Source organism: Misgurnus anguillicaudatus, chromosome 24, assembly GCF_027580225.2.
Source record: "Misgurnus anguillicaudatus chromosome 24, ASM2758022v2, whole genome shotgun sequence".
Classification (NCBI taxonomy): domain Eukaryota; kingdom Metazoa; phylum Chordata; class Actinopteri; order Cypriniformes; family Cobitidae; genus Misgurnus; species Misgurnus anguillicaudatus.
The window spans coordinates 4,345,079-4,370,073 of NC_073360.2; the positions used below are offsets into that span (position 1 = coordinate 4,345,079).

Here is a 24,995-nt window from a genome sequence, read left to right on the forward strand (position 1 = left end):
CGTCGACATCACAGGCGATGTCCTCGCGGGCTAGGCATCGGGGAAAATATCGTCTTGTGTGCCTAATCCACCCTTGGATGGATCCCACCTCAATGTCACCACATGCCTCTTCCATTGCTTGCAGAAGAGGCATCCGGGCGTGTGGTTGCCGATCATAGACTTTCCACCGCCATGCTGAAAAGAATTCCTCGATTGCATTTAGAAAGGGGCTGTAAGGCGGCAGGTATAAAAGTGTGAAATTGTTATGGTTGGTGAACCAATCTTGGACCAGAGCAGCCCGGTGGAAACTAACATTATCCCAGATAACAACAAACCTGGGCTGCTGTGGTCTGTCCTGCAAAACTGCATGTAGTGCATCTAGAAATGCAATGATCTGTCCTGTATTGTAGGGACCTAGAGTGGCATGATGATGCAGGACTCCTTGGACACTAATTGCAGCACACAAGGTGATATTTCCCCCACGTTGCCCAGGGACATTTACAATAGCCCTTTGTCCAACTATGTTACGGCCTCGACGCCTGGTTTTGGTCAGATTACAGTTTTTTCCAATTGCTAACACACAATTTTGCAAACTAGTCTGGTTTTATCAAAAAACTGAACACAATTTACAAAACCACACACCCAAATAGCAAAATACCACATATATCCTGCAAAATGAAGCACTCCAACCTAAACTACATATAACATTATCAAAATCAAACTTTGACACAACTTGAAACACACTTCATTCATATTACCAGATTTTTGTCTAACCAACTACACACAGTTGGGCATAATGAAAAGTACACTTTTCTTTAGTATGCTTTGCCATAATACTAAAATATGTATTAGATTGTTCACATGCACAGAAATATTTGCAGATACACACACACACGCTGTTGAATTTTTTTTATTTTTCACCAAACAAGTCACAACGCCTCGTCCACATCACAGGCAATATATTCCCATGCCAGACATTGAGGGAAGAAGCGCCTTGAGCGCCTTATCCATCCCTAAATTGCACCAACATCAATCCCATCACATCTTCCATAGCCTGCAAAAGAGGCATGCGCACAAAGGGCTGCTGGTCATATACCTTCCATATAACTCTTCTATGGGGTTCAAAAATGGAAAGTATGGTGGGAGGTATTGCACGATAAATGTTTGGTATTCAGTTTTGGACTGGGGCTGCACGATGAAAGCTCAGGTTGTGCCATACTACAACATACCGGTTTCTTTGGTCTGCATCATTCATACACTCTGATGGTATGAGAATGTTGTGGAGTCTTTCTAGAAATGTGAGAATATGGGCTGTGTTGTATCAAGGTTGACATGACGGTGGAGGACACCATCCATATTGGAAATGGCAGCACATGGTTCCCACCACGTTAGCCAGGGACATCTGTAATGGCTCTGTGGCCAATGACGTTCCTGTGGTCTTTTCTAGTGCTTACATCCTGATTGAAGTGTTAACAATTAACCATTCAGGTGTTTGGGCAGGTGGCACATATATTGGCCATTTAGCTCGTGTAGTGTCATTTTGAATGGTAGTGTTTTGAAAAGGCAAACATGTGACTTTATGTCAGATTGTTGTGTCTTGTGCAGAGATCCGTGTTTAGTGCATTTAAAAAGTGCCATTGTGAACTGCAAAATATGTGTAAAGCAGAAAATGTGTTTAGACTTTTGGAGACTTGAGAAGAGGTGTTGCCATCTGTGTGTCAGTTTAAATAGTTGTGCTGTTCATGTCATTTTAGTGTGTTAACAATTGGAAAAAACTGTAAAGCCTGCCTCATCCACATAGATGAACTCATGTGGCTGTTCGGCGGCATCAAAATCCAGAACTGTCTGTAACAGAAAATATTTAATAGTGTTACTGAAAACACATACAGTAACTACAATGTCTACATTTTGACACAAGTAGGGGCTGAGTTGGATTAGTATAGACAAAAACTACAAGACACAGATAGAACAGGTGGCAGCATAAACCATCATTCCCACATCACAATATATGTAAAGTAAAGTGACACATACCTGCACATAATCATGGCGCAGATCCTTGACCCTGACACAGTTCCTCTCAAATGGCACCCTGTACAGCTGCTTCATTCTGAAGTTATGTTTCTGTAGGATGCGACTTATTTTAGTAATGCTGACCCTGTTGATATTGTCGAATACTATTCCATCTGCTATTATGCGCTGTTGCAACTCACGAAGTCGGATTGTGTTATTTGCTTGCACCATTTGAATGATGGCAAGCTCTTGTTCTTGAGTAAAGAGCCGTCCCCTTCCACCTCGAGGAGGTAGCCCAACCATTCTGTAAAAAATGCCCTCACAAGATGTCATTGGTTAGGTTCTTTTTCACATACTGTACTTTCAAACTGTACACAGTACTGTAACATTACAATGATACTCCTTTACATATACTTCACAGCACTACTCATTTTTGAAAAGTACTGTACAGTAATACTGTAATATGATACAGAATCATGTGACACATACAGTAGGTACAGGAGAAGAAACTTGAAGATATACCTGTTCTCCAGTCGGAATGTTCTTAGTATTGACGCTACTGTGTAGCGACTGAGGTTAAGGTGGACTCTTTGCCCAGCCTCCCTCATAGATAGGCCATGATTTATGACATGGTCCACCAGAGTAGCCCTGATGTCATCCGATACACGTCTCCGCACTGGTCCTCGTCTTTGTCCTCTTCCATGTCCACGTTTACGTCCAACTCCTCTCTCTCTTTGTCCTCCTCTTACTCTTACTCGCATTGCCTCCATGCTTGCAAAGTTCTCAGAATGTCTTACCTGAGGCCTATTTGTAGTGCTAAGACTCAGACCGATTGGTGTTCTGTTTTCTGTATAAGTGTATTCAGGTGTGTATGTAAGTGCCTATAATTGCCAGATGACTTTTGCATTTTGAACAGAGTGTTTTCCCAATGATAATAGGTGATTTTGTTTTTGAAAAATGTGTCTAATGTAAGAAAACGTGTGTAGTGTTGCACAATAAGTGTGCTACAGAATTGCAAACAAAGTGCAAAGTTGACAATGTGTTTAAGCTATGGTAACACTGTGTTTAAGCATATGCTACAAGAAGTTTAGGTATTGAGGCTTTGGTCTAAGCATTCAGATTTAGTGTGTAAGCAATAGGCAAAAACTGTAACATTTTAAAGGGATAGTTCACACAAATTTTTCATTTTCCATGGATTTCAATGGTTACAATCAGAAGTGTGTTACCATCATTTATCAAAATATCTTCTTTTGTGTTCATCAGAAAAATACATCCATACAGGTTTAAATTAATTATAAGGATAAGAAAAAAAATAATGACATCATTTTATTTTTTAGGTGAACTGTCCCTTATTTAGGGAAAATTATACAGAGCCCTCATTTATTATTATTATTGTTTATAACTAAATGCAACAAATGTGCAATATGCACAGTTCGGCAAGATTCATTACCAAACGTTTTATAACCAGACCAGTGTGTGTGTGTGTGTGTGTGTGTGTGTGTGTGTGTGTGTGTGTGTGTGTGTGTGTGTGTGTGTGTGTGTGTGTGTGTGTGTGTGTGTGTGTGTGTGTGTGTGTGTGTGTGTGTGTGCACTGTGCAGTTGAATAGGTGGGTGCAGAATCCTGGTCACAAGGTTTTGCATGTGAGCTGCATTGCCAGTGGTGTGGGTCATGATTGTAAGTTTTTGCTGACAAAGTACCTGGCATGAAGGTTGCACAACTACATGTTTATAGTGACTTTAAACCGCAGAAACACATCAATGAGTGTTAATTCAGGTCATTCTGAACAGTTTTTAGACAAAAAATATACAATTTAAGTGAATTTGTGCTTAAAACTAGCAAAAAAATTCACCCCATTGACAGATATTTTTGCTTCTTGTTTTAAGCACGCTTTCACTTAAATTTACTTAAATTTACATATTTTCTTAGGTCATTTTGCTCATCAAGAAAATACATCTTGATATAAGAATTTTTTGATATTTTTACTGAAAAAGCCAAAAATATGAGAATATATCAGAATGGTGATTCCTTTCAAAAAGCATAAAGAAATAAAAACAAAGCATAATTCATTCACATTCACAAATTATTTTAACATCATGTGCATTTGAAAAAAGCCATTTTAGAGCTATTTCATTTCACATGGGGTCTGCTGTATTAAAAAGCAAATAACGGCACACCCCCATTACCTAACTGGAAAGAAAAAAGATAAAAAAAAGCAAAGCAGCACACACTCAAACACACACACACACACACACACACACACACACAAATATACATTAATTTCATGAGCAATTCCATGCAAATGTCAACCTTACCATAAAAAATAAAGTTTTTAGCAAATGTTAAAACCACACTGATATTTCAGATGGTGGCTTAATACCAGTACGAAGTGTCTCTTTAGGTTTTAAAAAAATATTTTCATATGGTAAGTGCAGCTTTCAAAGTTTTCCATCTATAACATTTCTTTCTCATAAATGTACCCACGAAAAAAAATAAAAAATAAAAATAAAGTATTATTTGTAAAGGTACCAACCCAAGAGACAACTTTTTTTCTGAGAGTGTTTGAAGTTCAAGTTGTCCCTTCTTTGTTGGGTATTATTCCTTCTGGTTTATGTATTTTAAATAAGGTATGTTTTCTCCCAAAAACTGGCACATGCAGTCACATCCGTAACATGTGTGTATTTCCTTTATCAAAAATAGAAAACATGAGTATTATCAAATGCTATGCAAGTTATGTATGTCTCCATTATTTAACACTCCTCCCTTATGAAAACTAACCAAGGTTTACTACAACAAAAAAACATGGTTAGTGTAGTAAAACAATGGTTTTGCTGAAAGTAATCATTACACACAAAAAAAACATGGTTACTACACTTTACCACAACAAATCCATGGTAGATTTTCGTAAGGGCTTATTTAAATCATTGGCTCATTATTAGAGATCTCATTGAACTGAACATGAAAGAGACATACAAAATGTGCAGGGCAGTGTGGCACTCCAGGACTGGATTTCAATACCACAGCACTAGAGTAAACATTATATAACATTTTGGATAGCTAACGGTATGACAGCAATGTTATTTACAGTAGCATTGACTAAGCCCACATCCACCCACCCCACCCCTCCTCTCTGGCGGGCTGTAGACCAATATAAATGTGTGGACGGGTCAGCCGCAGAGCCACAGATGCATTGAAGTACAATATAAAAACAAACATGAGAGTACTGATGCTTGTTATTACTTTACTGCTGCTGACAGCTGGAAAAGGTACAAGATACACAACTTGAAATGGTCATTTGAAGGCCTACAGATTATAGCTATAGTTTACTACAGTACCAGATATGGCTATGCTTTAATATAGTTGTGATCTATTCCTTGAAGCTTATGACACAGAAATACAGGGATGGACTTGTGGATCTCGAGGTCTGTGCAGGAAGCACTGCTATGCACAGGAGCATACGGTCGGATATCATGGATGCCCTCGAAGATACAGGTGCTCTTCAGATCTTATGAAATATAATCAACATTACATTTTAGTTTTTGAATTATTGTATTGTTGAATTTTCTTGTAAATGATATGAACACATATAGATTGGAAGCTATACATACATAAAAGGTAAAGCTGTTACTGGGGTGGTACCCTTACAAAAAGTATCTAAATGGTACCTCAAAGGTACATATTGGTATGTAAATGGTATTTTGTATCTAAATGGTATAAATATATTAGGACTTTTTGACAGGGTATCATCTAAGTGGCAGAATAAATTGTGGTCATTTATTGCCCCAAAGGATCACTGTAAAACAATTGCTGTAGTTATGCTGCTGTTTGCCAGTAACTTACTGTAGATTCAAATTGATGTTATTTACTGGCAACAGTTTGTTTAAAGTTAAATAAAATTTAAACATGAACAAGTCTTTATCTTTACAGAATAAAGCAACAATAACAGCCTCATGCATTCTGGGAACCAGAAATCCTCATCAGCCTTTTTCCGTTTTTTTCCTTCAGATTTTGGTTCCCAGAATGATTTGCATGAGTCTGTTATTTTAGTTTTATTCTGTTAAGATAAAGACTTGTTAATGTTTAATGTTCATTTAACTTTTAACAAACTGTTTCCAGTAAATAACATCAATTTATATTTACAGTAAGTTACTGGCAAACATCTGCCTGTAATACTGTCATTTCTACAGTGATGTTTACAGAGCTCAAAATATACCCATAAAGCGATTTTTATAAACGTAAAGGAAGTGTGTGAATCATTGAGTGAGGTTATATAGCAATGAATTCGGCAAAACTTAACCAATTGTTTCTTTTTTTATTGTAGGTGCTGTGCTTTGCGATTTTAACCATTATGGAGAAACGCTTGCTTATGAAGACCATGTGACTGATAACCTCCTATTTAATGCTGTGCTGATTTACAAACATTAGCATAGGAATGATTTATGCTGGTGAATGTTATACAGTTTGCATATAGCTACTCTGAAACCTTCTCAGTTAAACCATCACCTAAAATAAGAAATCAAACACAAAAACATTCAATGGGATATATTCATTATATTGTGTAAAGGCCGGCTTATGTATTTAGTTGGACTGTGCCTTAATTTTTACGATTTGTACATTTTTTATCAGGTCTCTGTACACATGTAATATATTAATGTTTGCTATTTGCTCTAATTGCTGTCAATAAAGCTCAGTTTTGGCAGCCGTGGTACGACCTGCACAAAATAACAAAAAGTTGACTGACCCACATACTGTACAGCAGATCTCATAACAGAGCAAACATAAGCTTGATATTCTTCAAGAGTTTGGTCATTGTTTTGTGTTTTATGGTTTATTTAAACAAATAAAAAAATACACATTTAAAGACATATTTCTCTTATGAATGTTACTGCTGTGTCAGATTAAATGAGAATAGGAAAAATGACATTTCATTATAAAGTCTAAGACCACTGAGAAATCACTTGCAAACACTATTGACGACTAAAATTATGACCTTGTTTGCAGAGGCGTTTACACATCAACATTATTATAATGGCCAATTGGTTAGGCCTGTTCAAATCAAAAGGAAAACGATAGAGCAAACTTCCACAGATCTGTTTACACAAATCATCAACTTCTGGCACATAAATGATTTAAAGTTCAACAAATGTCACAAAGCCTATGGTGATTGATCACTGAAAAGTGACCAATGCTTTTATTTTCAGGTGTGCCACTTGTCATATATCATCATACAAACTGAGAAGTGAATCAAACTAAATATTTTGTTATATTACTGTGTTTGTTACATCTATTTTGCAATGACCTAACATTAAAATAATCGTTTTAATTGTCATAAGACTCCTTTTACTCATCCAGTTATATCACAATATATCCATATGAAGGTGTCATGTAAACATAAATAACACAATTCAAACAATACTTTGTTTTTTTAGTAAACCAAACTACAGCTGGCATAAGCATGCATCAACAGCATGCAATGTATGGGGGAAAAGTGTTTTATCTGCAAAGTCTAACTAAAAGGAACTATCCACGAAATACGTCCGTCACAATATATGTTCAGAGGAATGCTATACACAATACAAAATTCAATTTTGCTTAGTTTATTGCCATTAGTTTCAAGCAAATGTAAATATCTTAGCCTTTTTTTTTTTAAATAAAGGCATATTCAGAAAATAGACCCGTCTCAAAATAATGTAGGCTAGCACTGCAAGTAAGCATGAAACACATCTATCAAAACATACTGGAATAAAGGCAGACAACATTTAAAAATGCCTTGTAGCTTTATTTGTAAATTTTCTGTTTGAGAAAAACAGGCACAAGAATACAGATAGCAGAAGCTAAATATGATTAACAAAAACCGTCTTTCTCCATGGAGCGCAGTAGACCTATTTTTCACAATATGGAGAATAAAACTGTATCCACATGAGCAGTTTATAACCGAAATAACTTATTTACTTGAAAATGATTTGTTGACTAAGATAAACACGTGGAATCCAGAACTATTCTCTGCTTAATGTAAAAAAAGGTCAATACTTTATCCATTTCCAACCTTCTAACAAAGAAACATCAAACAATTATCCTTGGTTCAAGCTTGAACACCAGTATCAAAGCAGCGAAGGGGCAGCACAACAACAGATGGATTCAGTCCCTTTAAAGCTATAACAACACAAATTCAAAGGAACACAAAAGCGCAAAATGGTTGAACTGAAAAGATGTTTAAATAAGGCTTTTGGGTAAAAATGTTGTCTCTATAATGCGTGAAAAGTTAGTTGGGGTGAACATGTAGATTGATGATAACTATTCTCTGAATATCGAAAAGTAAGTGGAAACTGCTCTAAAATATACCTGATGAACACTGTTTCAATACACATATATAACCTACTTCTCCAGCATCAAACTGTATAAATTGATAAAGTAAAAAAAAATGACCAGTTCACAAACATAAGCAATAAAAAACACGCTGTGCTGACCGTATGCAATGTTACAACACAAAAGCCTGAATAACATCTGTGTTTTGTCCCACTACAGCCACCGTTACTCTGTGCGCCGAGTCGCTGCAGGCAGCTATCGCCAGTTTCCACCAAACACTACTTTGTTTTCTTCTCTGTGGCCAGCGTGTCGTGAAGCTTTGAGACGCATTTTTCATATTGGTCCATCACCAGCGTTCCATTTTCATCGAAGAACGCCGCGACTGACTTCGTAATCTCCATCTCCCTCGTCTTCTTAGTTTTCCCGTCTGTAAAGGACACTCGTAACGTGTACTGGTCATCGAATCTAATGGACAAAGGTAGTTTTGTTAGTACCCACCCATCAAATTAATAATATGAGTTTGTATCCATCAGTGCTTTCCTGTGCAAATTAAGAATGTGCTACAACAGTCCATTAACTCTACATAACGGCATATATAATGCTTTTGTTGACATGTGTCGTTTAGCTTCATTCTTTTAAACAGCATGACCACAATATTAAAAACATAGAAATGCCCAAGCCCTACAATGTATGCATAAGATACTCCCTGTTTCCCGTTTTTTGTTTTTTTTTACATATCAATTGCCATGCAATGTACACAATGTGCACTGTATTCCTTGCACATATATATATTACACACACACTCACCTAAAGGATTATTAGGAACACCATATTAATACTGTGTTTGACCCCCTTTGGCCTTCAGAACAGCCTTAATTCGACAAGGTGCTGAAAGCATCCTTTAGAAATGTTGGCTCATATTGATAGGATAGCATCTTGCAGTTGATGGAGATTTGTGGGATGCACATCCAGGGCACGAAGCTCCCGTTCCACCACATCCCAAAGATGCTCTATTGGGTTGAGATCTGGTGATGTGGGGGCCATTTTAGTACAGTGAACTCATTGTCATGTTTAAGTAACCAATTTGAAATGATTCGAGCTTTGTGACATGGTGCATTATCCTGCTGGAAGTAGCCATCAGAGGATGGGTACATGGTGGTCATAAAGGGATGGACATGGTCAGAAACAATGCTCAGGTAGGTCGTGGCATTTAAATGATGCCCAATTGGCACTAAGGGGTCTAAAGTGTGCCAAGAAAACATCCCCCACAACATTACACCATTGCATCAATGAGAAATTGAACAGGTGATCCTAATATTTCTTTAGGTGAGTGTATATATAACCTATAATAATCACCTTTTAAGACTAGAGGAGAGCCGCCACAGGTGATCTGGGTCCATGCCCGCTGGGTCCTTTTGCATGGCTACCAGGAAGATGTTCTTCTCTTGGTAAGAGGTGTACAAGGTCAGAATGCCCATCATTATGAAATATGTGTTAAACTGTTAAGGTTAAGAACTATGGGTAAACAACCAACAAAAAAATCCCTGTCCTCTTCATCTACCTAATTCAGAGAACGAGACTATAAAATTGTGCGCTCTGCTCTGTTTTCTGATTGAAATGTACTTTATGAATCTATCCCTTGGTTTCACAGACAAGGCTTAAAGGATTACTCCACTTGCATAAAATAATCCTTACAATTTACTCACCCCCCATGTCATCCAAGATGTTTATGTCTTTCTATGTTTAGTCGAGAAGAAATTAAGTTCTCCGAGGAAAACACACCAGGATCCTTCTCCATATAGTGGACCTCAACAGTTTACAGTTTTAACACAGCTTCAAAGATCTCCAAACAATCCCAACCGAGGCACAAGGGCCTTATCTAGGCAAACAAACAGCATTTTCGCAAAACGACCTGTACCTCTAAACCACAACTTCTTGCCCTGCACCAGCCGTGTGATGCGCCTTTGCGACCTTACGTATTATGTAATCACATCGAAAGGTCACATATTTAAAACGCACACTAGCAGAACATTTTAAACAATAAACTGACACAAAGAATTGAATTAGTTTCATTCCACATACAACGTTTGAACGGTCCTCTTTCTCCACACTTGTAAACACTGGGGGCGGTAGTTTCACATACGTCACGCGTGACCTTTCGACATGATTGCACAATACTTAAGGTTACACCGGCTAGTGCAAGACAAGAAGTTGTGGTCCAAAAGTACTTTTTTGGCAAAAAAGATGGTTGTTTCGCCAGAAAAGACCCTTATGCCTCGGCTGGGACCGTCCAGAGTCCCCTGAAGCTGCATCGAAACTGCAAACCGTTGAGGTCCAATAAAGTCCAATATATGGAGAAACATCCTGAAAAGTTTTCCTTCCAAAAACTTTTCACTGAACAAATAAAGACACAAACATTCCGGATGACATCGATGTGAATAGATTATCAGGATTTCATTTTTATGAAAGTAGAGTAATCCTTTAAGCCTAGTCCTAGACTAAAACACATGTTTGAGCTGTCTTAACTAAAAAATAACTTTTTCAGATCTTAAAATATGCCAGTGCCTTTGATTTGACTTACAATACACATCAGTAAGGCATGTTTATAAAAGATGCTTAAAGAGCTTAGTTCAAAGCCTAGTAGCGAGTACGGACTAAAATCAGGCATTTTGAAGTCAGTTTGCTGAACAAAGGATATGAAATGACACAGCACGCCAGCACTGGTTTGGACTCAGGGAATGGGTGAAGGTAATCCCAAATTAAAGCTACAATGGCAAAAAGGCAGGAGATTGTGCAAATGAACAGACGTCCATCAACTAAGTTGAAGTTCTCGGCATAGCCGTATTTTTCAATCAGAACCTAGGAAAGAAAAAGAGAGATGATCAATAATAGATAAATAAACAGTCCAAAACTACAGATTAATACAACAAACAAAGTATGTTTTTATCACATTTAGAAGACCCAACAGCAAATGGGCAAACTTAGAGAAAGACGACAAATAATCACAGAGAGCGGGGTCATGTATAACTCTTTTATAGCACTTGGCTTGCTTTGCTTTTCCACTGCAGTTTGGTAGCGCTTTAATATGAATGGGATTATAGACTTCTTGTTATAGTTGCTCCGCCTCTACTGCCATGACATCACCATAAACGGGGAAAAAAAAAACGCACAACAAAGGAGCAATGAAGCATAAGAATGGTGTTAAATCTTAGCATGTGGATGTTTTTCACTGCTAAAAATTACATGAGAGTTTGAGAAGAAAAATAAAAGCGCAGGTGACATCATCACTTGGTTTGCCTGATAGCACACAATAGTAATCAAATCTGAATGCTGGTAGTGCCAATTCTCTCTGACCAATCAGTAATCTGCAGCGTTTACATGTCACATTTTAAACAAAGTCGGTAGAAAAAATTACCCGATGCTAAGTACTGTAGTGAAACCCCACAAAAGTGAGCCGTACCGAGAGGTACAATGCAGTGGAAAAACACCATTAGTTGCATTTTGGAGCCCAAAAAATATGCCGCTTCTGTAAAGAAGCCCATGTTAAAATATACTATGCAAGTATGTATGAAGATATACCTTCTTGGCTGCATCATCTAGAGAGTTCTTCACAGCGGCACCATCCCATTTGTCGATCTTCACAGGCTTTTCATCAATCCTCCACTGAAATCATAGACGAAAAATGACATACAAATCTCTTGACAAATATAATGTAACAATCTAACTAAAAAATGAGAATGACAGGGGAATAACAGCACCATTATACTCTGTTCCAGTGGCGGCCGCACGATTCAAACATGCATTTAGCATTCAGGCGCGTGGGTCGTCATGTCAAAATATGTGTTTGGCACATCATGTGAACCTATACATGTCAAAATATTAGCCTGTTGCGGACACTTCGAAAGGGTTTATGATAAAAGTGACGCTCTTGTTTGCAGATTTGCGAGTTTACTGTTAAAGGTCACGTTCTTTCTTATTCCATTTAAACCCTAGTTAGTGTGTAATGTTGCAATAATAGCATAAATAATATCTGTAAAATTATAAAGCTCAAAGTTCACTGCCAGGAGATATATTTTCTTAAACAGAATTTGCCTTTCAAAGCCTTCAGCGAACGGCCGGTTTGACTACACTCCTCTAATTCCTGTTTTAATGACGTCAGTAGAAGTTTTTTGACTAAACGCTGCCAACAGGAATACGTCAGTCACCGGCTAAGCTAATAGCAAGCTAAGCTGCTATCGAATCATAACACACTAAATAGACCACACAATCAGAACTCGATACGTATTTCTGAAGGAGGGACTTCATAGAACAAGGAAGACATCAGACCGTTTTTAGGACAGTGAAAACAGCGCTATACAGACAAGTAAATTGTGTGAAAAATACTGCATTTTTTTACACGTGAAACATGATTACATGTTATATTGCGCACCGTAAACACAGAAAGAACAGGGCCTTTAAGTTGCGAGTATTTTGTGAACATGAGCATCTCTTTTATCATAAACCCTTTTGACACGTGTGCAGCAGACATGTATTTTGACATGAGGCATGATCCACATATGGGTTCACATGATGCAACAAACACATATTTTGAATTTGCGACCCTTGGAAGAGAAGTCACGGAACGCCACTGTCCTGTTCTGTCCACATAGTCTTTCGTCCGAGTCAACTGTATTTGTAATGGCCAGTGCCACCCATACAGCAAAATAATACATTTCTCTGGCCAAAAATGTGTTTTAAATGTATGCTAAATATATTTCGTAGAAAGCGAAGCTTAATTAAATTTATTTTTTAATTTAAAAACGCATTTAGTTTTAACCTTCATATACTAACATATACTTCAAAATTTATTTCAGGGGCAACAAATACATTTCTAATTTTACAACCCATCCCATACGGAAAAAATATATTTTCCTGGACAAAATATAATGTATGTATAAAATAAAATATTTTTGCAGTTAAAAGTATATTTATTTGAACCTTTTCAGACCGGTTATGTTTACAGGTTTGCAACAAAAACAAAGTTTTCTTCCAGTGCGACGTGAATATAAATGCTTTAAAATATATTCAAAAATATTTCAAAATACACAAAAATGGCCACAAAACATATTGGTGGAAAATACATTTTTCAAACATATTTCTAAATAAATTTCAGCAAATATATTTTTGGGATATTTTTTATTCAATTATATTTGAAAATATATTTTGCCGTATGGACAGTTGATGCTCAAGCAAGCTTGGAATTAATAAATGTAATTCATAAACATTTGCATACCGAGGCCACATGCATTGTTCTTCCATAAAATACACACACACAAAAACTATTTTAAAAAAATCATTTTAAAAAACGCCGAGTTGACATTAGGGGACTATGAATGTACACGTTCACTTCGTCTGCACCATATGCCATTGCCTACGTTCAAGCATCAAGTCGAAGAAGATGACGATGGTGAACATAACAATTTGTGCAATATTGTACAATCATTTACACTTATTTTATAGTGTTGCGTGTTTTTTCAATGTAGTTTAAAAATTATTTCACTCGAGACCTGCATAATTAATTAACATTATATATATGCATTTATTCAAGTTTCCGTTTTGGCTCCTAACACGCCAGCGCACATCAAAGTCATTCACATCTGGGTAAATACGAGAGGAAACCTTGAAATAATCACCAGTTCTGTGCGCTAAAGACCGCTGCACAGTACCGATGCATACTCAAAAAATATTCGACACAATAAAGATTTCTTACTTTTTCCAACAGACCGCTCTTCCCGTTTCTCGCCGCCATCTTTTCTTCCTGTTCATTTGCTGTGACCTGGGTAACTATGATTGGCCAGAATCACATAAAGGAAGCCCAATCGAAATTGCTCTGAAACGTTATACGTCAGAGAAAGCGGCCTAGATGGTGTCTCTAATTGGTCAAAAGCGTTACTCAATGAACTGACAGTTACAAGAGGCGTGTTTGACTACATGAATGCGCTGCGCAGTTCGATCGAAATATGACATCAAAGTACCGCGAGAACGTAGCTCTGCGTTCATTAAAACATAGCTCTCGTATCGCTCTCGCGGTACTTCACGCCATACGGTTTGGGCAGCGCAACAAAGTCGAACACACTTGTTATACACAAAAAATAGAATATTTACCAGCTAACATAGACTTTAAGTGACTAGCAGACAAATTTCCAGACTCGATGGCCTCTTAAAGGAATAGTTTACCCCAAAATGAAAATCTTGTCATCATTACCCTAATGTTGTTTTAAACCAGTAAGAGTTTATTTTTCTGATGAACCCAAAAGAAGATGTAAGCACACAGCTTATTATTGACTTCCATAGTAGGAAAACAAATCCGATGGAATTGATCAAAATACTTCCATAATATTTGTTTACCTTTGTTTCACTTTCATGTTTGATTTTTTCCTAAATCAGTAAACTCTCATTTTTAACACACGGTTTTTCGTTATCCTATTTAACACAATATGTGTAATTTCATGTTGATTTTGTGTTCAAATAAAAGGGACAACACAACACAAGATGTGTTAAAACAACACACTGTCGTCACACAGACGTGTCAAGTTAAGTGCAACACATTAGATTAACTAGACACAAAATTTGTCATAATATTATGCCAAGTTATTTTAACACATTTGTTTTAAGAGTATAGTAAAGAGTCAGTGAATAAAATAACTTCTAATTGATATTTAACTCTTTTATTAATTGGATAAAGTCCTATCTTTATTGTTTTCAATGTATTCCTTCAATTTAGATGACAAAATATGCAAAGTATTGGCAAATGTATTGATTGTAAAAGTTTTACAGTAATATGAGTTGATCATGACAATTCTAAGAATGACAAAAGAAAGCAAAACAATCTTTACAACAAAATAATTTTACCCTCCTGAGCATCAAATGAGACGTTGCAGTGACAGATTAAAAAAGCATATCGGTTTTTAGACACTGAATCGTTTGATTTTTGTAATACCATATACAGTATGTGTTTTGTCAGATGAAAACAGTCCATCCTAAATAAATATTCATGTCTGACATCTCCACAAAATCCGGCTTTCCACTATATTCCACATTCAAACCCATCAAACACGTTTAAAGAATGGAAGACTCTCCAAGTGCTTTGAAAGCCAACCAGACAATTCTTGTTAAAGTCTTTGAATCAATATCAATAAACATCATACAGCCTAAAATTAACAGTTTAAAACAATAAAGAAAAATAAAGGATTGGCCAGATTTTCATAAATTAGCCATGTTGGCACATTAGCAATAAAAAAACAGTAAAGAAATGAACGGTCTATATAAAGTGACAATCAAAAAAACAAAAAAAATCAAGTTGAAGGCTAGCAAGATTAAACGTACGAGTATACTCATACAAGTGAATGTGCCACTTTTCAGCAAAAGAAATGTAGGAATGCACCAATATATCAGCCTATAATTGGTATCGGCAGATAAAAGCATTTTTAAAGCATAAAAAGCATCGGCTGGTTGTTTAAAAATAATTATTTTTAATTGGTTGACACTGACAACAGCATTGCAGTTTGTACGCTCCGCACTTCTAGGATTAGGAGTAAAAAGCAAAACGATCGGTATCTATCAGTATTGGTAGATGTCATTCCAAGTACATGAATATTGGTATAAACACAGATTTTGTATCGGTGCATCCCTAGTTTAAGCTTTCTTGGTTGGCACAACGTACAACATATATATCTTAATAAACAACTAAAAGTTGTTAAATGGAAAAACATAGCCCTTTAAAGTAGTGTTTTACAGTAGCTAAAGACAAAGCTAAAAAAAACTAATTATTTAAGGAGGAATATAATTACCGGAAAAAAAAAACTTAAAGCAAATTCAAATATTTGTTTTCCGAGGTATGCCATACAGTGCCCTCCATAAGCAAAATAATAATAAACACAAAGCACTTTCGTCTTTATTGTCCCAATACTTGTGAAGAGCACTTCACGATAATGCTATTCATGCTAATATATTTTTTTCATTCTGGTGTTAAATGCAGTATGTCCAAATGTGTTAACTTGCAAACAGTATATTCCCTCAACCTATCTTCACAAACTTAAGTCATTATTAAGATGTGTTTCACGCTCTTCAAACTGTTATCTAAATAAGTATTGCTGATAAAATAATATTAAAAACATACATTTATATAAAACAACAAAATAAAACTGCTTGATTGCAAACCCCCACAAAAGTCAACATTGTCACACAGTGCCTTTAAGAGAGCAAACTATTTAATAGCCATTTTAATTTATATTAGAAAACATATTTGCACACATCAATGCCAGAAACATATTCCACAGTACACAAGTATGCAAAGACAGCAATTCCAGCTATATGATTTCATGAGCTAGTGCAAAATGTGTCAAAATAAATGAAAATATGCATTTGTCTAAGCATTGTCACAGGTGGTGCTAGAGAAGGAATTAGCATAAACCGTTTTCTTATACACCCAGATTTGTATACAAGGATACATTTTATAGCTAAGCCCGATTAAAATTAATCATGCTAAATTAATGGACCTTCTTTAAGGTGTTTTTCTGTCATAATCAGACTTGAGAGGGTTACTTTAAAAATGTATTCCACTGCAGTAACAAATTACTTCTTAATCATAGCACCAAAATATAAAAGTAATGTAACCTGATTACTTTTGATTACTTAAAGTGGATATATTTCGAGAATAAAGACAATATAACGAGAATAAATTTAGTCTGTGTCTGAGGAGATTGTAGACGCGTGTTATTTGCACATGCACCAGCAGGTGAAACCATTGTAATCATTTTTTTTTACAAAATGTAACAGTAATCTGATTATTGTTTTTACTGTAACTGATTACAGTTACTATTTTTTGTATCCCAGTTGCATAATCCTGTTACATGTAATTCGTTACTCCACAACCCTGGTCATATAATGTATGTTTGTTTCCTTATAATGATTGTTTCCTTGCGTACAGAGTAGCATTAAAACTAAACCGCTCTTGAAAGGCATTGGCTAAGCATTTGTGCCTAATATTCTTTTATTACACGATTATCTAAAATGCTTGATTCTGATTGGCCAGTCCTAACATTCCAAGGTTCTTTTATTCAGATTACTACCGCTCAAAACGAATAACACACGGTAACACGGACACTGATAATCATTTTAACAGGTAGTTTAATATTACACAAAATTAAATATTAATGTCATTTAATAACATATATGACATTATATTTACAAATGATTAAACCAAATAGTGTGTTCGTGACATTTAAACGTCTTATCTTAAAACCGAAAGTAAATAGGTTTTCCTGTAAGGTAAGGTCTGTATTTGATAAAAATAAGCAAATAAAATACTTAAAATCAATATTTATTGTTCCTTACCTTACTTATGAGGTAAATAGCGTTGTAATAAGCAGGATAATGTACAGGCAGCAGGTTGGTATCACAAATTAAGCCCCTTATGTGTGTGATACAAGACACTTTGCTTCGCGCCAGGTTAACAACCTGCTTCCTACACATTATCAGTTACACAAATATTATTTTTTATTTTTAGAAGAAGAAAAAGCTATGAATTTGAATTGTGAGCGAGACTTGTAAAAATGCTGTTTTGTTCATGTGTTTGTATATCAGCAGTTCTAGGGCCTAAACAGTAATGCCGTAAACAGTCTACTGGAAAGCAGTTATTTCCTGTAATGTAGGCACAGAATGTACATCCCATTTGGGTAATGGTTGTAGTTTTGCAATGCGTTTAAGTACAAATGTTTTGGTTCAGATGCAGGAAACTGAGATGACACCACAGTCGGATTTAAATTTTCAGCTTCTGATTACAAGTAGACCAATCCAAGCTGACACAACACATAGTAACAGATTTGGAGAGATGGTTTGTTAAAAAAAATTTTGTTTAAAAAAAACTGCATACTTGTGTACAAGAGTACGTTTCTGGCCCTAGGCTACAATTTTACTTTATCCCCCAAATAATCTCTGAAAGAAAATGTGTATGATGGGTGGGCTTTAGATGAATGATTCAAGACTTCCCCCAGAAACTAGAAAAACTAGAAGGAAAAAAAAGAATACAGTAAGGTTATGCTACATTTTTTGTACAAAACATCATCGGTTTTGAAACGTCCTATAATATTATTTCAAACATGCAAGCAAACTTCTTGGGAAACATTTGCGATTGTGAGAGAACAGAGCGACTATAAGGGATACTACTATAACTGGCTTAGTATTAAAAAAGCCTTTTAAAGTTATTTATGTATCTTCCTTCCTCCAAACAACATATAACCGGCCTTAACTATTTTTTACATCCAAGTAAACTTCGTCTTTATATGTGTACGCAAGCGATACTATACCAGTTAAAATAAACTATATTTTACTCATACAGGTGTTCGACACGTGCACCGCGACAAATTGCAATACCTCTCCTGGCCTACATACCTCCATCTGGCGGTGCGCATACACAGGCTTACTATTCTGATAAAGAAATTTACGTCAAGGGCACTTCACGCTGACCCTTGTGTACGCATGAAAAACGAAGTCTGAACCGGAAACAAAACAGTGCAGGTTTGAATCCAAATCCCCATCAATAGGAAAGTTGCTTAAAAGCCATTCTGTTTATAAATATTTTTGCCCCTGAGCCAAGGTACTTAAAGGGATAGTTCACCTAAAAATAAAAATGACCCGATGATTTAGGGGCTGATCACACCAAAAGCGTCATTCACGTCTTTCCATTGTCCAATCGAATGAAGGGAGAGGCGGGCCTTACGTTGTGTTGATGGAAGTTTACAGTTGCTTTGAAGAATCACACTCGCTCACTCTCTTCTACGTGTTTGTGCACCTCTCAACCACAAACAAGGTCAGAGCAAGCGTCCTCTTTTTAAAGTTTCTGCTAATATGACAGTAAACTGCAAAAGAGCGCTCACGCTTCAATATTTGATTGACAAGACAGCTGACTCGGTGGTTGCTTAGCAATATAAAAAGCCGCGTCGCACTGCTCTTTTTTTTAAAAAGGCAGTGCGTTGCGCCTTGCGTTTCCAAGCGTTTAAAGCGCGTTTGGTGTGATTAGCCCCTTACTTGCCCTCAAGTCATCCTCGATGTATATGATCATCTTTTCCAGATGAACACAATCAGAGTTATATTAGAAAATGTCCAGGTGGTACAAAGCTTTATAAAGTCCATCCATCCTTTACATAAGTAATCCACATGGATATAGGGGGATAATAAAGGCCTTCTGATGGCAATCGATGTGATTTTGTAAGAAAAATATCAATATTTAAAACTTTACAAACAAAAATATCTAGCTTCCAGTAATGCACGTTCATGAAAAATATAATCATATACATCGAGGATGGTTTGAGAGTGAGTACATTTTTAGGTGAACTATCCCTTTAAGCCCAGGTTGCTATAGGTGGACTGATAATTCATTTCAAATGGTAATTCAATTGACAAAAGCATCTGCTAAATGACAAGTGAAATGGGTAAATACTTATCCTGCATTACTTGCAATACTTAACCAGATGTTTGGAAACCTCTTTAGTGCCAAAACAAGAAAAACTTTGACTCTTCACTACCTAAACGTAGGTCCATTTAAGAACTCAAGTTAAAGTGCTCAGTTCTTTTAGAGGTTCTTCTTGATCTTCGTGTATTACGTCCGACTAATCCATCTTTTGTGGCCCAGGATCGTAGTTCATAACTTGTCTTGTGTCTGTCCACTTTTTGACATTCTCTGTCAAACTGTCTTTGTAGCTTTAGCGCTAGTTCTCTGTCAGTCCTTTCCTGATCCATTCTTCGGACGATCGGATCATCAAACCTATCGAAGGGATTGCAAGTATCCCTCCTGGATATTTTCGCCTGTACGGCCTCTTCCAAATGTTTGGTTTTGTGGCTTCTCTTTTTGCCCCGTCTTGAGGTAGGTCTGTTAAGTACACAACTGGTAGCGGGCTCGTTTATGAGGTTCTCGGGGTCTACAGTGTCTTTATTGCGACGTCCGACACGCTTGTCGAACATCTTTTCATTCATCTCTGATAGTCCGTATTCGCAAAGTGTTTCACATCTGCCGTGCCCATCTCGGGATGAAGTATCTGCAACAGTTTTTGTCTTTAACCTAATGAGAGCACTAGCTGGCGATGTACCTTCCTCTTTCATACACTGATCGAAAATGAGCCGTCGCTTATTACTAACTACATGTTTGTCCTTCTGATTTTTAGACTTTTTTGCACTTGCAACACAAGAGCATTGATGATCCTGCAAGCTATCCTCGGCTATAATACAACTGCAAGGTCGGCTCTCCTGCTCTTTAACAGGACTTAATTTAAGGCTAAGATCCTCTGCAATTGGACTTGTGACGGTACCCTTGGATAACACCTTGATACACTGACGGTCAACTTCGATCTGCTTCCACTTCTGCAAGATGGTAGGGCTGGCCTCGTAGCTTGTGGACTTGTGCAGATTACGCATCAAATTCCTAGGGGTTGACTTCACAATCGTGGGTTCCAAAAGTCGCCCGTCAGGCAGTCGTTTGGGTGGGGTGCAAGGCGAGCAAACGATAGGCTTGAAATGGTTGAGTTCTTCTGATATGCTATCATTGCTTTCCGGGCTAATGGACCTCTCTGATTTGGTTTGAAGCATGAGTGAAGCAGAAGAGGCGTGTAGACCCCGCCAGTGGTGCTTCTTATCCAGGCTAAGTACCGGGGCAGAGAAAGACCGACTGTTTTCAGAGGACAGAAGTATTCCAGCGTTGAAACTATAAGTGACGCAAGCCTACAGTGGGAATTGATTATAAGAGTTATAACACTGACTATAAAGACAACTGGTAGATTAAAAGTACATTATCCTGTCCATTGTCAAGTCTGCCATTAAGTGTAACAACTTTATCATGTCTACTAACAGCGTGTCCAAAATGCTGTACCTTTTCAGGTACAGTATGATGTGGGTGACCTCTGCTCTTTCCTTTGCCATCGTCCGAGTCCGTACAGCTCCTACTCCTCTGAACGGCACTGCTATGAAGGCAACTGTGATGCAGCAAAAACATGTATTTTATAAGAAAAATAAGTCTATTTAAGTAACATTAAGTTTACCAATATATCGGCAAGGTTAATTAAATAATTGGCTGATGTGGCCACAATGATATTATCAACATCTGCTGATGACTCTGTTTGCATAGCTGACTAACAATGGAGTTAAAGGTCCCGTTTTTCCTGATCCCATTTTTTACCCTAGTTAGTGTGTAATGTTGCTGTTATAGCATAAATAATACCTGCAAAATTATAAAGCTCAAAGTTAACTGCCAGGCGCTATATTTTTTTTAACATAAGTCCCCTTTCAAAGCCTACAGCGAACGGCCGGTTTGGACTATAGCCCTCTACTTCCTGGTTAAATGGCGTCAACATAAGAGTTTTTGACTAAACTCTCATAAACCTTTCATAAAAAAAAAGTAATTTACTCATCACGCTATCCAATTTGGTTATGTCTGGGTTTTTTCAAATGAAAAGAAATTATTGTTTTTGAGGAAAACATTCCAGGATTTTTTTACTTTAGTGGACCTCAACGGTTTGCCGTTTCAGTGCAGTTTCAAAGGGCTCTAACAATCGAGGCATAAGTGCAAAATGATCATTGTTTAAAAAAAAGTACTTTTAAAGCACAACTCCTTATCTTGCACTAGCCATATTAAAACGCAAGATAGTTTTGCATGGTTAACCTTTTCTGGTGACTATTTTGCATTTGGTTACTTCTAAAGCGACAAATAAATTCAATACTTGGAAAGTATCACACCTCAATACTTTACCGTTTAAGCAAATTGGGTACCAGTCAGGAGTGATCGATCCTGTGTTTCCCCATGCTGCCTTGCACGCAAATTTATTCACGCTGCAAGTCTAGCATGGCAACTCTGGCCCTTTTTTGCCCCTGAAATAGGGAACCAATCACAGAACGGGGAGGAAGCAGCAAGACGATGACGAGATCTATGCGAATAAACCGATCTTAGCCTTATCGTCGTCGACAAAGTACAATTAACTTATAAATGGTAGTCGGAGCCGATGTTGTAATGGACGGTGCTCCGACACGTGGTGCAGGCGCACTTCTGGCGACCCGAGTTCGAATCCCGGCTTGAGGTCCTTTGCCAATCCCTTACCCCTCTCTCCACCCTATACTTTCCTGTCGTCTCCTTAATCACTGTCTATCTAATAAAGGCAAAAATGGCCCAAAAATATAACTTTAAAAAAACAAAACAAAACAAAAACGTATAAATGGTAAGTGGTATTTATTAATATCATATTGACATTATGCCTGTATTGTGGTTGTCATAGTGCCACTAAAATGTGTTGCTTTTCAATACAATATACAGCTACCGGTTTAGTTGCATAGCTTTTAGCTGTGCTCTTACCCGATAAAAGTCGTTTACTTTTGAATCGATGTTGCTCTACATACGTCATCTGGTATAATTGAAACAATTGGCTATGAGCTACGTACAGACGCATTTGATAGACATTCGTAGCGCCCAAAAAAACGGCTCTGTGCATTCATAATACACGCCTCAAATACGAGAAAATGAGCATATGTTCCCAGACCACGTCTCATTCTCTATTAGACTGGTCTGGTGTTAGCCAGGCTAAATGAACGCTGGATTAAATCTAATTTCAGAATAACATAATAAAAGTGTAATACCCTCTATTGAAGGCAGGGGAGCACTTAGTTTTTCTCACAAATGCAGAAACATGTCTGGTCCTCTTTCCCACGGGCTCTTCATTCTCAGAGTCTGAAACTCCACAGAACTGAAACACACAGAAGCTACAAGGTAAGAGGTTTTCTGTGATAACCATAACTAAACACTCATCATAAACAACATACAGAAATATGGCAACTAAACGATGAGCCTTACATACAGGATATTGACAATGTTTTAGCATCCCGCATTCTTCCTTTCTGTGTAGGGGGACTTTTTTCTTTCTCTCTTCAGTTTCTTCACTGACTCCACCCTGAGGAGACGTGAGATTGTGCTTTAAATACTCAATATTACAGAACTTCATGTTATAAAGAGTATGTGACAAAACATATATTATAAAACAAGCTTATTAGAAATCATAATTGCTTTGCATTTTACAAAATTATGTTGTGCATCATCTGACTGTATATTAGATGAAAACACTTTAAAGTAATATTATGAACCATGTTAATGAGTATCATATTGTCTAAATAACATAGAAATATGTTTTTGTGTTTAAGAAAGGCATTTACATAATATCTTACCTTGATTTTTTGTTTTTCGTACTCTTGCCGCATTTCTCCAGGTTTATGAACTGGTTCAGGTGCTCGAAATATATCTATAAAGAGAACGAATCCAGACAAGATACAACACCTTACACAGTGGCAATCAAAATGACCCCTTTACTCTTTTCCAATCCAAAGGCACACAAATGAATAAATGATAAAAACACTTGACATGTAATCCTAGTTCATTTACTGGAGCTCCTCCCACTGTACACACACATGCCCGGACAAGTTTACACCCTTGTCCAAGCAACAGGCTTGTAGGAAAGCTACAAAAATTTACATTTGAGAATACATAAATTTAGCTACTGTATATTTAGTAGAAATTAGCAAAAAAAGGTTGAGCAAAAAAAAGTTGTCGTAAGGACTGTACAAAAAACGGTGTCGATCCTATAGCGTTTCTATACGCCAAATTAAGTAAAGAGCAAAGTAACCGAACGCGAAAGTCTTTAAGACGTGTTTGAAACATGACGCTCCGGCCAATACATCCTTCTGCACCTAAATCATATTAGGTGGGTTCGGCTGTAGGCGGCGCCGCAAGAACCTGCAAGCGGATGACATCATGATACCGCGAGAGCGATTTGAGAAATAATGAGAAGTCGTCTAGTTTTGAATCGCTCTCGCGGAACTTTGACGTCATCCGCCTGTCAGTTTCTCCAGGATCGAACACATAGCTTATGGTAAAATTGCACACCGTTCAAACGCAGAAAGCGTCATTGCGTTCAAAAACAGCTGGATGATGCTGCATGTAGGGCACTTTCTTAAACTTTAACTGTTGTTAGGTACCAGGTCATCTTTAAAAACGCAATTGGTTCATAATGTGAAAAACTTAAATTATGTACAGTCCAGACTAAAAATAAAAAATAGCGCAGATGTGAACGCCCCTATCAAAACAAGGCTGTTTTTCCACCTTCCATTGCAGATTTAATCGCTTTACTGAGATACGCTCAAAGTAGAAATACGTCAAATAAAGTTGTCATTGACACCCTACTAATATAGGAATATCTGAAAAACGGTATGTCAAGCTGCGATTGAGTAAGTTAAGTAATTTAATAATATGTCAAACCGTCCTTACCATCATCCGCCGTCTCAACAGCTCGCTGCTCCATTCTCCTCTTACACCTCTCCGGGTGACTGAGGCGGACCAGGTCCCAGAGTTTGGTGTTCACCAGGCTCTTCTCCCGGGACTGTTTACGGGCCCAGCTGGACACTCGCAGCCGGCACAGCGGACAGCAGAGACTGATCAACTTCACCGTCCGCTGGAAACAATGCAGGCATACAGAGTGTCCACATGGCATCGTTACCGGCTCCAGCAGGATTTCGGAGCATACCGGGCACCGAGCTTCTTCCAGAGACAGCGGTGCAGAGAGAGCGTCTGGCCTTGTTTTTCCTCTCTGCCCTAGTCCAGCGGATTTGGCGGACCCCGCCGCCGCCATCTTCATTG

At 37.4% G+C, this 24,995-nt stretch overlaps 4 protein-coding genes across 4 annotated transcripts; 1 reads left to right on the forward strand and 3 right to left on the reverse strand.

Annotated features, from left to right (window-relative positions):
- Positions 1–1,737: 1,737 nt before the first annotated feature.
- Positions 1,738–3,099, reverse strand: LOC129445364 (uncharacterized). The gene is made up of 3 exons (XM_073863073.1): positions 2,512–3,099; positions 2,011–2,293; positions 1,738–1,824 (listed from the first exon to the last, which is right to left on the reverse strand). Exons 1-3 carry the CDS (start codon positions 2,757–2,759, stop codon positions 1,738–1,740), a joined length of 618 nt encoding a protein of 205 aa, XP_073719174.1. The 5' UTR covers positions 2,760–3,099.
- Positions 3,100–5,122: 2,023 nt separating this feature from the next.
- defbl3 (defensin, beta-like 3) lies at positions 5,123–6,600 on the forward strand. The gene is made up of 3 exons (XM_055195663.2): positions 5,123–5,253; positions 5,368–5,479; positions 6,309–6,600. The coding sequence occupies exons 1-3, from the start codon at positions 5,142–5,144 to the stop codon at positions 6,328–6,330; spliced, it is 246 nt and encodes an 81-aa protein (XP_055051638.2). The 5' UTR covers positions 5,123–5,141; the 3' UTR covers positions 6,331–6,600.
- Positions 6,601–7,745: 1,145 nt separating this feature from the next.
- Positions 7,746–14,193, reverse strand: spcs2 (signal peptidase complex subunit 2). Its single transcript, XM_073863230.1, has 6 exons — positions 14,043–14,193; positions 11,873–11,956; positions 11,000–11,152; positions 10,203–10,205; positions 9,650–9,792; positions 7,746–8,758 (listed from the first exon to the last, which is right to left on the reverse strand). Exons 1-6 carry the CDS (start codon positions 14,079–14,081, stop codon positions 8,572–8,574), a joined length of 609 nt encoding a protein of 202 aa, XP_073719331.1. The 5' UTR covers positions 14,082–14,193; the 3' UTR covers positions 7,746–8,571.
- A 791-nt stretch (positions 14,194–14,984) lies between these two features.
- Positions 14,985–24,993, reverse strand: rnf169 (ring finger protein 169). Its single transcript, XM_055195659.2, has 6 exons — positions 24,627–24,993; positions 23,531–23,604; positions 23,167–23,259; positions 22,949–23,055; positions 21,195–21,297; positions 14,985–21,046 (listed from the first exon to the last, which is right to left on the reverse strand). Exons 1-6 carry the CDS (start codon positions 24,991–24,993, stop codon positions 19,874–19,876), a joined length of 1,917 nt encoding a protein of 638 aa, XP_055051634.2. The 3' UTR covers positions 14,985–19,873.
- Between the last annotated feature and the right edge of the window lie 2 nt (positions 24,994–24,995).